General features: G+C 32.8%; 3 protein-coding genes across 3 annotated transcripts; 1 reads left to right on the forward strand and 2 right to left on the reverse strand.

The window, feature by feature from the left end:
* Positions 1–751: 751 nt before the first annotated feature.
* LOC106131279 (PITH domain-containing protein GA19395) lies at positions 752–3693 on the reverse strand. Its single transcript, XM_060945138.1, has 5 exons — positions 3502–3693; positions 2633–2830; positions 2320–2441; positions 2111–2215; positions 752–1003 (listed from the first exon to the last, which is right to left on the reverse strand). Exons 2-5 carry the CDS (start codon positions 2807–2809, stop codon positions 793–795), a joined length of 615 nt encoding a protein of 204 aa, XP_060801121.1. The 5' UTR covers positions 2810–2830; positions 3502–3693; the 3' UTR covers positions 752–792.
* A 542-nt stretch (positions 3694–4235) lies between these two features.
* On the forward strand, positions 4236–6414 carry LOC106138856 (integrator complex subunit 10). The gene has a single exon (XM_060944956.1). The coding sequence runs from the start codon at positions 4596–4598 to the stop codon at positions 6324–6326; it is 1731 nt and encodes a 576-aa protein (XP_060800939.1). The 5' UTR covers positions 4236–4595; the 3' UTR covers positions 6327–6414.
* LOC106138855 (transcription initiation factor TFIID subunit 5) lies at positions 6019–13853 on the reverse strand. Its single transcript, XM_060944946.1, has 12 exons — positions 13520–13853; positions 13253–13438; positions 12813–13015; positions 12357–12556; positions 10395–10596; positions 10119–10308; positions 9660–9735; positions 9026–9163; positions 8580–8773; positions 7579–7692; positions 7304–7484; positions 6019–6710 (listed from the first exon to the last, which is right to left on the reverse strand). Exons 1-12 carry the CDS (start codon positions 13580–13582, stop codon positions 6499–6501), a joined length of 1959 nt encoding a protein of 652 aa, XP_060800929.1. The 5' UTR covers positions 13583–13853; the 3' UTR covers positions 6019–6498.
* Positions 13854–17092: the final 3239 nt, after the last annotated feature.

A 17092-nucleotide genomic window follows, 5' to 3' on the forward strand; every position in this document is an offset into this window, starting at 1 on the left:
AATGTACTTATGGTAAATGAAAAAAAAAATAGTTCGTTGCTAGAGATCGAGTCCAGGCACATAAGACTTATATAAAAGCCGAATCGGTTGCCAAATGAGCCATCAGTGGTCGTACGCCCAAATTATCGATCTCTAGCGATCATTGAAAAAAACAAAATAATTTAGGGTTAAAATATGGGAAAAACTAATGTTCATGGATGTGGAAACATATATCTACAAATGTCGCTGACGTTTAATAGAATTAGATTTTACTGCTGTCGTAATGGTTACCTTTATTTTTGAAATTCATAATATCCTACTGCCGTGCTCTTAAAAACTTACGATGGCACACCGTCTTTGGTAAAGCCATTGTATTATTTTTAATTATCTCGACACAATGTGACCAGACCTTCTATTATAAAATATTAAAAACTTACAGGCATGTATTATTCTAAATCTTTACCTAATTATGAATAAATACCATAATATGAATTCCGTTTTACCTTTTTAAAGAGGTAATTAATGAAGCTCTTGCTCCCATGACAAGACTCATGTACGCACATCCTGATACTCGTATTTTAATTTTTATTAGAATAATGTCAACCGAAAGTGAATGAAACCCTACGTACCTAAATTTGGATTCTAACCTCACTTATTCTGCCAAGGTCTTTACATTCCTCTTGCCACATCCATACCACTCTTTTTTTCTACATCCCCATCCAACAATCTTTTCATACAAGTACTTTGCACAAAAAAGTTATTAAAAAAGAAGTTAAATAAAAATTTGTTTATTTCAAAGATATTTACAAAGAGCTAGTCTATAGTTTTAGAAACTGAGTCCAAGTGTTTCAGTTTATGATCATCGAGGTTGGGCCTTGCTTCATATGTACAAATAGTAACTCCATGTCTATGCCCCGGTGTCCACTCACCTTTCAGGCCAATGTAGTAAATAGTTGTATTTTCAGCTCCGAAATTACTTGAAAAATGCATAGTCAAGTGTGTTACTGACGAAAATGTTACTATTCTGAAAATAACAATAAATGTTTTAATGTGTAACCAATAAAGATGATGTTGGTATAAAACCTACATGAAATGTCGCTTATACAATGTTTTTACAAGGTTTTAAAATATTTTGGTCATCATAAAGCGTCAAAACAATGAAGTAGCGTCTACAAGATCTCTTTCTTGACATATGTATTCCTACATGCATTTTCATCTGCTGGTTTCAAACTTTAGATCTACTAACAGCAGCAGTTTGTTGTGCCTCTGAAACACAAGGTCCTGGGTTCGTAAGCTCCATAGTATGGCAAGCGCGACGCCATTTATATCACGCGAAAAACTATCGCGTAGTATAAAAAAGCGAAACAGTGATAGTTTTCCTCTCGATAAAAACGGCGTCGCGTGTGCCATGCTGAGGGAGGAACGGCATGATATAATGATAATTTTTTTGATTGAACTGGTAATTGGTTCTATCTGTAACTATAAGTATTTATTATAAAAAACACAGAAGTGTTGAGTTAATAATCCTATGTTAGGTATTTTCTCGGGTCTGGGGTCGGTTATATTTCCTTTGGTACTAGCCCAAACTGTATGATTTATAACATTGATTACAAAGTTTTATAATGGGTGCCTAGTCTGGCTTTTTACTTCCCTAAACAACTTATTTCCTTTTGGTTGTTAATAATTGAACATAGCCATATAAGGAAATTTACTTTACTTTGAAAGCATCGGTGGTCGAATTGGCAAGATGGCCGGTTAAAATGCGTGTGGCGCTAAAAGTGCCTTGCGGTTCGCGGCACCACTCAATCTCTTTCCCATGGATGTCGTAAAAGGCGACTAAGGGATAGGCTTACATACTTGAGATTCTTTTTTAGGCGATGGGCTAGCAAACTGTCACTATTTGAATCTTAATTCTATCTTAAAACCAAATAGTTGAACGTGGCCTATCAGTCTTTACAAGACAGTTGGCTCTGTCTACCCCGCAAGGGATATAGACGTGATTATATGTATGTATGGCGCTAAAAGGCACAGGTTCGAACTCCACCCCTGCCAAGTACCAATGGCAACACTACAGTGAGGATGCACCCGGGACTGTAGTCAAGAGGAAGAAGATATAAGGAAATATACTTACTTTGGGTTATATTCAAGAAGCCCTTGGCTATCTTTTTGTAGTTCAAACACTTGATCTGGTTCCATTGAAACATCATCGAAAGTCATATTTGGCTTATTTTTGTAACTGTAATAATATAGAACAATCAAATTTAATAAAATAAAATGCCATTTGAATTTTAATTGTTAAATGTGGAAAAATGTGACAAAGAACATAGCAGGTGTACTTACAGTCTCAGTTTCTTAGGATGTGAATCTGTTTCTTCAGATATTATTCTAATGCCTTTTAGTTTAACATTTCCAGTAAATGGTATGTTGAATAGCAATTCTTCATCAGCATCACTCTGGACAAACTGAAAATACATTATTGGTTTTAAGCAGTTACATGATGTGAAAATGATATCAATTTTTAAATCTGGCACATTTACATTTGGTTTTCTTCCTTTCACGTTAACATGGAGGATAAGAAGAGACTGGCTGAGAAAAAATTCAAACCCACAAACCCGAGATAAATTATACTATTAAATTCTGTTTAACTACGTACCTCAGTTTTATCAAATCTTTTTTCCCAAGATTTAAATACAGTTTTTCCAGACCCGTCTACAGTTTCATTTAAACATTGTATGTTTTCTTTATCTATTTTTTCAAATAGATTGTATTGAATTCCAATTTCATCTGACTCATCATGGTCATGATGGTCATGGCAATGTCCATGGGGCATTTTGGGTTCTACTTGCTAAAGCTGCAAAAAATAAATTTATTCATGGCTTTAAAATGTGTTAGTTCTAAAATAAATGACATCAACTTTAAAAAGCTGATATCAGTAGTTCCAGAAAGCGACAAAGTCAAGCTAGATGATGCAGTGTACCAATCTTACATGTAACCATGATCCAATTAAAGATTATTTTATCCATGTTTAAACAACTGCAAATGAACATTTAATACAAGGTTAAGAATTGCATATTTGTCTTGGAGGGTAGTCAGTCCAGTGACTTGCTCCCTTTACTCTCATCAATATCTATAAATCTCTAGAGGACCTTCTTTTTAGCATTTTTAGTTTTGAACTGTTTTTCATTAAGATCTTTGTTACTGTTTGGATAGTTTTCCAATATTTTTCTATAAGGTGTCATGGAGTGCTTGGATGGTTTAAAGAATAATAAGTTCATCTGAAAGGTTGCAAAGGTAAAAGGCAAAGGTAAGGATAGGAGTAATTTTATGTAAAAACCTGATTCCCCCATTCATGGATCATGGTCTAAAGGCTTCACCTGGGCTTCTCTTGAAACTTTGCAGGGGAACCTAGCTCATACTGAATCATGGTAAAAGCTACTTTTTTGTATATTCATGATAAGAGATTTAGTTGGTGATATATATTGGAGTCACACGACACAATTATTTTATCAATATATTTTGTACCTTTTAATAATTCCCTCTTACTTAAAGCTAAGAAATTGATATATCAAGGATTATTTCGCTACTACAACTTGTTAAAAATAGACATGAAATGCTTTTTGTTTTGCAGTTTTTCTGTTTTCCGTACGTACGTACGTACCACAGATAATATACTTACCTACTAATCTAATCTTCTTCATCATTCTGACTGTCACTCATTCACTTCACTTCACAGTCACGTTCATATTAACATTTGTCAAATTGAGACAAATTGAAACTTGTTATCGTTACCAAATTAATAAAAAAACTAACGGTAAATAACTTTATTTTCAAAAAGTTATGAGTGATACCGTTATAGGTAGGAGTGACATCGTTAATGTTACGTTTACGTTACATACCTTTTATTTCGTTACCAAACAACGTTAAGAATAGCGATACCAATTAACTTTATGAATAACGTTACCAATTAGCGTTATAAATATCCTTACCGTTATGTGATATGAAAATCTGTTTCGTTTTATTAAATAAAGGAACCTTAAAGTGCCAACGCAACTGTGTTCACGGCAAATCCGTCAATAATCAATCCGTAAAATTATACGTATATACCGGTAAATAAAAAAAAAAATTCGTTACAACCGTCTTAACGATACTTCTTACTTTTACTGGTAACGTCATATGAGTAAAACGTTAAGTGAATCCTAAAATATCGTTATCAGCATAACGGTAAACCTGTTTGACAGTAATAACGATACCAATTTTTTAATTGAGTACCTAGTTGGTCGAGTCCAATCCAACATTTTATATGTGAATTCTGCGATTGTGTCAATGGAATACGAGTGTCTCGTAAATGTAAATAACAAAATAAATCGGCCGTTACATCAATAAACAGAATATAGAATTAGTGGAATAATTGCTAGAATTGTAAACTAATTAAGTGTAGTGAGAGCTAACAGGGCCGACCGCTTTTGCTTTCTCTATTTAGTATAAATTGGAATTCGTTAAAGTGTTGTGGAATGGAAAGAAGTATGTATAACAGCAAATAAATCCTGTATCACCGTCATAAATAATCACGATAAGGTTAAACGCTCTCAAAAAGAAAGAGTAACAGGTTTTTCAAAATGCCAGGTTTAGAGCCTTCACTTAGTGATGAGGACTATATTATTGCCAGAGCAAAACAGCAATCTAATATATATTCTGCAAAAGCTTGGATGCTGACAGCCAAGTCGTTATTTCCTACCAATTTTAAGATACAATTTGAAGCATACTTGATGGAAAAACAGTCTGGCAATGTTCAAGAAGCTGCTGAATGTTTCAGCTCACTAATAATGTCTCGACAAAACCTTACCGATTTATTACCAGAAATATATGCTATTGCTAATTCATTAAAATCTGCTGAAGTCAACTTTTTAAGTCAGATGTTTGACAAAATTTGTCCAGAAATACAATTAACTATACTTAAAACAAGTGTAGAAAACAGTGATGACACTATGGAGCATTGCCGATTACTAGTTTTGCTTTTAAAAAAATTTCCACAGTTGGGAGTAGATGGTCTTGTAAAAACTTTGATAAGTGCTGAAAAGTTTTTCTATGATAACAGATATGCTCGTCTGTTAGTGGTTGAAACTTTGCCTCTATTAAGCTCCTTAGAATCACCCAGGCTCCTTCAGCGTTTATTGATAAAAGCAATTGATTTTTATAACTCTTATGTTTATGATGATACTGAACATGACATAACTGACCCATGGCAAAGACTTTATGGAGTTTTAGATTTATTAGGAAGGCAACTTGGATGGGACCCATTCTTAATAAACTACAATAATAGTTTAAATAAGGAAACGTATTTCCAGAAGTTGGTTTCTTTGAGAAACTGTGATGATTGTCGTCAGTTGTTGTACTGTGGTATTTCATTTTTCTTGAGATGTCTTTATGAGCACCGTTCATTGAAAGGAAATCATATTCTTGTTGAGGCTTTAACAGATCCTGATGCACCACTTTCAAAGAGGAAGAAAGGGGACCAGGAAGTGACAGGAACATCAGCACATCAATTTCAAGCTGCTGCAAATTGTTGGGAACTGTTACACAGTGATGATATTATTGCAAGAGAGTTTACAAAATTAGCAAATCAACTTCAGGTCAAGCCTTGGTCTGAAGGTTTTGTAGATGAATTGGCTTTGTATAGGGGCCAGTATGAAGAAGCTATGCCTCCTCCTACATCAAATAATTTAACTTCCTGTATAATGAGAGTATCTATCAACTATTTCCAGAAGAAATATCTACCATGTATTGAAAATATCTTAGCAGCACTGCCTCAACTACCTACTGTGGAAGGTGCACTAGAATTGGAATTGATTGTGGGTGGAAAACATCGTCATTTGCATTTTCTTCCACTTACAAAAGTTGCTGTGATGCATTATTTTTGTACATTACTTATAAGAATTTTATTGGGTACTGGAAATACTTCAGACTTAATATATGGTCACATATTGGTATTGACTCAACTAGGTTGGCCACAGGAGGAACCAATTTTTATTCAAATAATGGAATTGATTCGACAAAAGGGAGTGTTCCACTATCATTTATTCTCGGCATATATCATTCACATAGATATATTAGAAGAACTTACTTATATTTGGAATGAACAAGGCAGCAATGTTGTTTTAGATATATTACCTAACTCCCAGCAACATTTAGGTCAGAGGAGAATTGGTACACGTGGAGCGGATAAGGGAGTAAAGGAGGATTTCAAGCAGGCCATGAAAGCTCAAGTTTTAAGAAGCAATGAATCCATTCTTAATTTAATGATACAGTTTATTACATCTGAACGCTCTTATTTTCTAAGTACCAAGTGAATAACATTTCCTAAATATAATTGATTAGTACTTATTATGTATGATGGTATGAAAAAGAATAAGAAATAAAGGAGTTACATACACAATATTATTATCTTTTATATTTAGTCATATAATCCCTACTAAGTTCTAAATATTTTTTTTCATGGACTTTTCATAATCTGTTAAAATGTTACGAGCTTCCTTCATAGGATCCTACTCCAAGAAGTAGATTGCGGCGTGTAAAATGTAGACCTTTGATGGGCGAATTTTTTGTTGGGAATGAGCGTAACAAACATTTGTCGTCCTTTTGAAAAGTGCTATTACTAGTGCCAATTTCTTCATTTTGAACTTCTTCTGTTATAGCAATGAAATCCCATAATTTGATGCTGCAATCTAAAGACCCTGTAAAAAAAATTATAAATAGTAAATTCTGTGATGATCATGAGCACTAACTACTTTGCGGTTGTTTTTATAGAATGTCAACTCCTAGTAGGCTCGCGTTTAAACGCGTAGAAAACTGCGTTGCAAAAGACTACACATTTTCCTATAGTTTTAGTTCAATAAGGTATTTCTTTTGTCTTATTCAATTTTTTTCTATATTTCTATAGCTGCTACTGACGCGATATAACTTATCTGCCCTCTTCGACTCGCGTTTCGCTTTTTATTATGATGTGACACGGGGCAGAGATAGTATATATCATGTGATAAAAGAGGAGTCGCGCGTGCTATACTAGACCCGCTAGGGTTGCCAGGCAGTCGATTACCTGTCGTTGATAGTACATTTATGTCTCAACTTCCCTCTTTGTCTTACACTATTAATCTCTATCTATGTCTAACCAATAAAATCAGTCAAAACTACTTATGACTGAAGATGTTGGTTCAAAAGGCATACATATAAAATCACGTCTATGTCCCTTGCGGGAACAAAGCCCACGGTCTGGCATGTAAGACCATGTTCAGTTATTTTGGCTTTATGAAAAATGTTTTTAAATTACCTGAAGCTAAAATAGTGCCATCTCGGCTAAATGCTAGTGCGTGTATGGGGGCCGTGTGAGACGGCGGCAGCGAAGCCGTGGGCAGCCCGGTGGACAAGTCCCACACCATGAGTTCGCCTGCGCCCCCTCCCGACGCCAGCCATCGTCCACATACAGAAAATGCCAGTACAAATACTGAAGACTAAAAATAAATACAAATGATTAAACATGCAGTTGAATGATGTTACTTTTGATGTATATATACTTAAATATTTAAAACAAAAAAAGCTTATTACCTTATGTCCAGTCATGATTCGAACTTGTGTTCCAGTTAAACAGTCCCAGACCCTGACAGTGCGGTCGCTGGATCCAGTTGCAACATAATTAGAATTTGGGTGAAATTGAACACACTGAAAGTCAGAAAAACTTAAAATTTTGAGTAATATACTTATCAAATATTTACTTATTTTTAGATACTATACATATAGATACTTGATTCAGTTCCCGTGAGTTTATAAAACAAATTACAGTTCATGAATTTTATGAAGTGCTGTAAAAATTTCATTCTTATTGTGTGCTTCTACATTTAGTAAAAATTAACGTGTGGGCAACTCCTTTGGCGACATATGTATATAATGATTTAGCTTGGGATAAATAAGTGAAAGAGGGACTTCGGAACAGAGTGCGTACTGTTTCCTAGCTGTAGGTCAAAACAAGCTATTTAAAAAAAAAAGCTACATACATAAAGTGACCAGACGTCCCGTTTTGAACGGGACTGTCCCTTCATTCGATCACATGTCCCGTTGTCCCCAAATAATGATCAGGGACTCAAAAAACCAAAATTTAAATATTGTGCGTGTGCGTGTCAAAAACAGAATCGCGTTGTCAACCGATCGGGGTTTCCCGCCCGCGCACACTATCGGTTCCCTTAGTACCGAGCGGTGGAGAGGGGCATTTGACATTTCATCTTTATTAAAGCATATTTGTTCCTCCGAGAAATATGAAAACGAGTAAAAATATAATATGCTGCACATAATTTAATAATTACTGTCACATAAATGGTGCTTTAATGAAGCTGGTGATTGCTTTTTATTTTTCGTAAATACTTATAATAATAAAAACATTTTTAATTTTAGTGAACACAAAATAAAGAAGGTTGAAAAGTTATGTTTATTTTTATTGTTAACTTTTCCTCCTAATATTAGTAGTATGTATGGACCATACATATATACATAGGTATCTATGGTCCAACGGACGTCCCGTTTTGAGTAAAAAAAAAAGGTCAGTTTATACATACGTCAACGTCGGAAAGGTGTCCAGAAAATATTCTTAGCGGCTGATGATGGTCAGTGGCCCAGAGTCTTGCCGTGCGGTCGTGGCCGCACGACACGAAGTAGTGTCCGTGTGGAGACCACCTCACGTCCCACACTGGCCACACGTGGCCTCGGTACACTACGAGGCAGGTCCAGCATTGAAGTGACCACAGTCTTACTGTTGTAAAAGAATTTCATTTTTAGGCATAACTTAAAATAACGATTTATTTTTGGTATTTGTCACCAAGCCCTAGCAGTAAAGTTAGTTCAAAGCCTTTCCTTGAATAGTTCATTCATTGATTTATTAAGAGAAAAAGTTTTGTTAAGTATAAGTACCTACTCTATGATTAAAAGGGATCTTTAGGTCATTCCGAATAAATCCATTAGAATATTTACTGTCTTAATTAATATAGGCGAGAAGTCAATTTACCTGTGGAATCTTCGGAGCATGATAATAATAATGCTTTGAATGGGTCAAATCCGACTTTATACACTGGCCCTGAATGACCAAATAATGTGCGGCATGTATCTCTGTCTTTTTCTTCCATCATACGGACGAGAACATCACCTGAAAATAAAAATTGATAATCAAAGCATAATTACAAAGAAAGGGAATGGGCTCTCTAGGTAAGAGGCGTTATTTTATCTTATGTATGTACTAGCTGTTGCCCGCGACTTCGGAGTTAAAACAAAGCAATTGGTGAAAGATAATCGTGATCATACATACAGGCAGACAGACAAAAAATTAAAAAAAAATTTTTTGCTTTCTTTTATTCATTCTAAGTGTCCCTCTATTCATTTCAGTCAAAAATACTAAATGTACAGACAAAATATTTTTACTGTTTCATTTTATGTACAGATGATTATAATCACGTCTTTATCATTTGGGTAAGCAGAGCCAGAGGTCTTGAAGACTGTATGGCTTACTGGTAGAATTGCGAGATAGTGACAGGCTGCTCGCACATTAAAGAATCTCAAGTTGTAAGTTTGGTCTTTGGCTTAGGATCCACGGCATTATATTTCTTTATAATTTGGTAAAAAATTATCATCAATTACAAAGTTACCTGCTTCTCTGTCAATGTCCTGTAACTTTTCAGCAGATTTCATGCCACGAAGTCTTACCGTGGTAAGAGTCCATACCTGTAAACATGACAATATTATTTTTTATATTTTTAAAACCATCTTTTGTTTATGTATACAATGAATTTGTAGCATATAGTTTATGTGAATAATTTCTTTATAATATAGTACATATCTTTTTCTTTATTAATGCAATCTTGATATTATACCACACTGCCGGCCAGGGGGCTTCTTCAGTTTCTTGTTTAAATTCACACACATCACGTCTTTATTCTTATGGAATAAACAGAACCGAAATATAAAAAACAATTTCTAAAAAGATTTGAATATGGCTTAATATGGAATTGAGATTGATAGTGCCAGTTTTTCGTATGTGATGTGAATTATACTAATACATAATAGTTTTGTGTTCATAACACATGGTATGATAACAACTAGGTTACCTTTATATTAGAATTATTAAAACCAACAGCCAGCAAAGTGGAATCATCACAAATGTCTGCACAGAGAGCTGTGTGACCGCTATTCAGCAGTGTATAGAAGCATATTGAAGGAAGGCTCTCAGGACCAAGTGGAATACGCTTTGAAGCTTCCCTTAAGGCCTTTCCTTTTTCAATCTTATCAGTTTCTTTCCTGTAAAAAAGAAAAAATATAAGTATTTAAATTATTCCAAATAAAAACTGTTTAGGTAGTATAGCACTTATACCAATAATACATACAATTCTGGCAGTGGAATTCTGTCATTTGGTGGAGCATTTGGATCAGACTTAGGTTTTTTCATGAAAATGTTATCCTTTTTTGCTTTTTTCTTTTTGGGTTTATCTGGAGTTTCCTCAACTTCCTCTTCATCTTCAATTGGAGCAGGAAGCACTTGTATGTCTGGCTCTTTCAATAATCCATAGTAAACTTTGGTACGATTTTCTAGAACCAGACAGAAAAGTAAAATACTAACAGATGAATTTAAGAAAAATATATATAGTACCTAGTAAGATTTTACTTTTGAGGGAAATAATATATAGAAAAAAATCCTAAGCAACTGATAACTATTTTAATAACTTAAGTAAGTTTATTTCTAGAGAAAACACGCGTTTTCTTCTTCGCCAATCTTCTTTCAATTTAGCATACCTATATAATAAGAGTCTGGAGAACAACACAGGATACTTTTCATCTTAGTAAAAACTAAAGTTATACATTTTTTTTTATTATTTCATTTCCCCTACCCTTAATTTTTAATATATAATTAAATATCTTGGCTAATACTATTTCTACAAATTGTTAATTCCTATGAAAGTTAAAAATAAAAGTAGGTTAAATAGTATATTATTAAATTAATAATTCAATATTATGATAACTCAATATAATTTTTTAAAGTGGTTTCTCTATTAAAAATTCATTTGTAATGTTGATACTCAAGCAAATATGAAGTCACTCAAATATTATAAAGCTTCTCCTTTTTATATAAGTAACTTAATGTTTGTAAGTTGTTATCTTGTAATCAACTAAAAATATATGCTATAGTATAGTGTAAATTACACAATACTGTAGTGTAAACTATTATTTTCACTTAAAATTTTTATTTACAGTCACTGTTGAAATACTACCCCATTTTTATAACAGTAAAATTGGATATTGCTTATTTGACCACACTCCTTAAACCAAGTGTAGATCTTGCTTACCTAGTTGTTAAAATCACCAAACACATTTTGGAGTTGCAAATTAGTTCTAGGGTATAAGGATGACCATTTATATAAGGCTGGTAAGTAGTGTTCTTATGATTGATCAAAAACACCTAAAATAAATATAGAATACAAAGCTGATTGAATGACTGATCTATCAAAGCATAGTGATGAAGTTGGATACTTTTGATCATAAGGCACATTAGAATTTTCCAACCTTCCCGCAAAAAAAAAGGATTAAGAGATTTAACATTTGTTTTTATAGGTATGTCTTTTATCATACATTTAAGTTCTTGAGTAAAGTGCAAAGATTGAATGTACACAATCAAGCATGTCATTGAGTATCTAATTTCAGAAGAAGTGAGATTTTTTAAATTCCTATCATCTGTGGCAAGTTTACATTTAATTACAAATTTAAGAACATATGCATACGAGTATATACGTTGCAACCTAGTTAACGTTGATACATTTGAAATAGGCAACATTTCTTGTTGTATGCTACAATTAACAACATTGAGATCGTCAGACCTAGGGTCTGATATAACCTTATTTAAACTTATTTCTTTGGAAACGAAATTTACATCATAAAGTTCTTGTGGCCCTTGACACTAAATTTGGCAAGAATCTAATTGAGTGGGATTTAGACCCCTAGACAAGCAGTCGACAGGATTATTTGACCCATTAACATAAAACCAATTACATTCTTTTGTTAATTCATTGTTAGTATGTACCCTATTTTGAATATATTGTGGATTGTTATCAGATTTCAACCACCAAAGCACTATCTGAGAATCAGCCAACAAAAACTTATATCTAAAATTAACATTATGAAATAATGATAATATTTTATTAAACAATTTGACCAGCAATACTGCACCATTTAACTCTGGTTATAAATTCATGGGGTGATTTGAAATTTTCTTGAGTAGTCTAGGGATGCGCCAAGTGAGTATTTTCCAGAGTTCCCGCAGGAAGGGAAATTAATCATGTTTTTTCTAGACATACCATTTTTTGCAGCTTCTCCTAGAACTCCACCGGCTGTGGCTCGTAATTGTGCCTGGGTTCTACCTGGCCCATCATGCACGTCTAGCTGAATGTGGTTGTTTATGATGTTGATGATAACAGTTGAGTTCTTTTGTTCATGTAAATAGCGTTTCAGCTGTGATGATGCGTCACGTGAAAGCTGAACCACAAATTTGTTGGAACTAGAAAAACATACACTTACACTTCATAATATATAAAATATAATATATAATAATTCATAAGGTGCTTAAATATATCAGTGCCGGAAAGCATCTTTTTTAACATAATCATAGTAGTATCATAAAATATACTAATAACATAGCCTCAAAGTAAGTTTGAGACTTGTGTAATGAGATACTAACCTACTTATCGGGCAAATCAGAAAGTTGGTTTCTCATCAAGCCCTGGCCTGCTGTTATATATGTTGTGTTGTTTTACCTGTATATTTCAGCCAGCTCATTTCCCTTTATTTGGTCTTTATGTTTCACAATAGCTAATTTATTTAGATCATCTTGGTAATAATCCTCCTGCTCAGCACGAAATTTCTCCAAGAAGTTTATAGCATGTTCATTATGATCATATAAGATTAACAACATATACATATGAACAAATACTGGATAGAGCAGCATTGACAATTCATACTGAAAAATAGAAACAACAATCAGTCAGGTGCAGCCAAGTAAATTGGCCAAAGACTATCATATTAGTAGTCGTAGTAACAGTATTATCAAATCACAAATCTGCAATTATTAATTAACTGTTCTAGGTGGTTTGGTCATTAAAGATAAAACTGAAACTTAATAAGTAAGACCTATATTGTAACCATATTAAAGGAATAAATTATGATTATCACAAAACCGAATACAGTAATGTTTTACCTTGTACATGTCTAATGAATTCTCGATAAACTTCTTTAAACTATCGTATGCGAACTCGTAACTATATGGATCACTTTCGGTGTGATGAGCTGTAAGTATACTAGCTAATTCCACCTCAGGCAAATCCAAACTCTCTAATTCAACATCTCCTAAACTTGCTTCCTTACGCAAGATATCTTCAGTACCCTGAAAATAAACATAAAAGCATTGCATTTTCCTTTAAATTATAAATTTGAAAACAATAGGTCGTCTTGCTACCAGCATTACCTTCAAATTATACTTCCGAAGAAGTTGTAAAACAGCCAACAAAGGTGTTGATTTGTCCCCCATTTTAATAAATTATGAGAATTTATTCAATTTATGAAAAATTTAGCACATCTTCAAATCATCAATCACTTCGAATCCATCAATCCTCAAGAATGACTGTGTCTGTCACCAAGAACCGACATCAACCAACAAACAAAACACCAAGAAACTTAAGCTAACTCAGAACCAAAGTAATTGCGCTTATAGGGCAAAAACAATGGTATTTTAATAATATTCAGAGAACAACCCAAAGCCAAAGAATGGAATGACTTATGACAAATGACCGACGCCATTAATGACACTGACAATTGACTTCAATATTTGGACGTTCCTTGAAATCATCGATTTTCGATAAGCCTATCGATACCATCGACTATCGATAGCTCACTTACGTGTAATAGTACCCAAAAATAGTACCAATAAACTACAATAAGATAGTGTTGCTGCCATCAATGGAGAGCAAAAGTGAGAGCAGCGCACTCCTTCCATTTTTCGGCTCTACCAACCGGTAGAGACATGAGTGGTAATGGGATGTGCATTTGATATTGATTCAATACTATAAAGTATCGATAGTATTGTTACGTGTAAATAGTATTTACGGTAACTGAGCCATTGATTGTATCGATATTGCATTTATTCAAATATCGATAGTTTATTTATAGACTATCGATAGTGAACTATCGACAGGTAACACTACTCAAGATGAATGATCTACCTACGGTCTACCCATCTACGCTGTCACGCATGTTGATAAGGCTAAAATAAGCTTAAACTACCCTCTTTCTCTATCTTAGAGTAAAACCACACAGTAAGATAAAGTTAATAATATGAAGGAAGATAAGACTATGTTTTGTCAACTTGTATAAAACTGTAATAAATATAAATTAGAGTAAGGTGATAAGAAATTACTTTTCAGTTCGCATCAATAAAAAGGTAGACATGATTTGTACCCGCTTATTCCCTATCGTTGGCAAGTATATAAATCGGAAGAATTAATATTCAAAGATTATCGTTGATAAGGATATCTTGCTGCTATGCTAGGAGGTCTAACTCCTAGACCTCCTTGACTAACAAATCACAAACCACCTAGAAAATTTGCTAAAACAAAAATGCCTTCGAGACGTTTTCTGCCGCCTTGAGACAGTGACTTTTATTTTACTAATACTAATGTTTATTAAGCAGCACTTAGTTATAAATTCTCGTTAATCCTAATATTTTATATTAATATCTGTGATACCTACATGCCTAGTCGGTCCAGCGAGGTGATATGAGGAGCGTCAAACTCTCGCCTAAAGACGTACCGAGTTAATGCTCTTCAGGAAAACTATGTTCTCATAGTCAAAAAACTTCCAACAAGTACCTAAGTAATAAAATAAAACTAATTGAAATTTAATAAAAGTTTTATTTTGCGCTTTGGGATTCGTTTATAAAATGACTTTTAAGCACTAAAATACATAGTAAGTAAGTACAAGTTCTATTCAACACTCCAATATCAGGATCCTTTTCTAGTTTCTTTAATGTTAACGATCTATTAAAATTATATACCTATTTTCTATTACATATGAGTAAAGTGTCTACATAAGGGAAAGGAAAAAGATTATTATTAAGTAAGTAGATGAGGTAAATATCTAGTTATTAGGTACTATTATATATATTGCCCAATGTAAATTGGTAATCAACTAGTGTATTGACATATATACCTCGTCAATCTTAAAAACTAGTGATAGCATTAACGACACATTAGGGTTTGAAAAATAAACTTGTATAATGACTCGCGCCAGTCATTTGCGTGTGTAGTAAAGTTATTCTTATAAAAAGTAACTTTTTAGTGTGAATTGTAAGAGCCACTTATGTATTTTATTTGAGGTTAAATGAAATCTCACGAGGTATTGTTTATAATCGTCAGATAAGTACATACAAAATAAAATTAATATTTTGAATTTCTGTAGAAGTTTCTAGAAAAACGTAGTCTAGAAAAACGCCAAGGAGACTGACATATTTCTTGCTAGAAATCTTAGTTCGAAATCTGCGTGCAAAGAATAAAGTTCCGCAAAGTCGTTTTCTAATTATTTTCTCCGAAAAGAAACACCTACAAATGTATACTTAAGTTTTATATAATGTAACTTATTAAAAAAATATCGTTTATGGAATGCCTGAGAGTCAATTCAATTATGTTGTTTTTTTAAGAAATAATAAACACATCTTAAGATAGTATAAAATTCGTAAGTTTTATTTAAAAGAAGTGTTATAACTTACTTATGAAACGTTTTCAGTCTTAAGATCCGTCTATTATTACTGATAAATGTATCTATATACATTACTAATATTGCGTTAGGAGGTACATAGAGTCAATTTAAAAGTACCTTATTTTATTAATAAGTCGAATCTAAACTTCATATCTCTAAAATTCACTCTAGTTTTGGTCGTTGATAAGTAAAGCTATTTCATAGGTACATATCACACTTATGGCGCTGCTGTAATTGAGCCCGCCCATAAAAGTAATAGTACTTATTAAATACTGAGTATCAACTAATAATTTTCATGAAGTATTTGAAATTAAATAAAATCAACATCTATAATTAAATTATATTATAAATTGTGATACTACATAGGCTAGGCTCAATGACAGGAACATTTAAACAAAAAAAATATAAAATAGGGCAACTAGGTATATAAATACTTATTAATCGATTTTAGTTAAATATGTGAATCAGACTATTAGGACTTACGTAGAACCTATAGAATATTATGTATTAAAGTATATAAAGTATATGATGATACAAACGGGCAGGGATTTTAAAACAATTCAGAACAGAACGTTTTTTTTTAATATTTATTTACTTTTAATGAATTATCTACGTATGTAGGATAATAATTCAAATGCTTTAAGTGTGTATCAGAACGTAGTAAATTAAAAAAAAAAAAAAAAATATTTAACAAAGTTTAAATTCTCTTAAGTATTTAAGTACTTATAATAATAAAATTGGTATAGTTAGTCACTATATTTAAAGCTTGGGAGACATAGTTGACAGTCGCAATTATATAGATTACTTTGGTTCATCAAAAAATTCCAATCGTAGTGGGTAATTGAAAGTACGTAAGGACCCAACTAAATAAACTTATCAGCCATGTACCTAGTGCGTAATAATTATTTGGTGATAATTGGTAACTAATAATTAAGTATTTGTAATAACTAGGCTTTCTCTAACAATCGTCTTAGTATAAATGCTTCTTGATAACTAAGAAATACTACAATTTTTTTTAAAGGTGAAGATTTATAGTATGCCTTAATTTTATTTATTTACAGACTGAAATTTATTTATAACAATTTATTTTAAATAATAAATATGAAAAAGAATGAGATATGAGAAAGAATATAAAGATATGACTAGAGTACGAGTTGACGTCGGTTTTATTTTAAAAAAGTATAACAATTTTAATAATTAAGAATTTTTATACGAGTAGAGTGCTTAGAAGCTTTCTCTTCAATACTTAGACATTGGTAAAAGGTAAATGTTAACAAAGTCCGAATAA

Source organism: Amyelois transitella, chromosome 2 (genome assembly GCF_032362555.1).
Source record: "Amyelois transitella isolate CPQ chromosome 2, ilAmyTran1.1, whole genome shotgun sequence".
Taxonomy (NCBI): Eukaryota; Metazoa; Arthropoda; class Insecta; order Lepidoptera; family Pyralidae; genus Amyelois; species Amyelois transitella.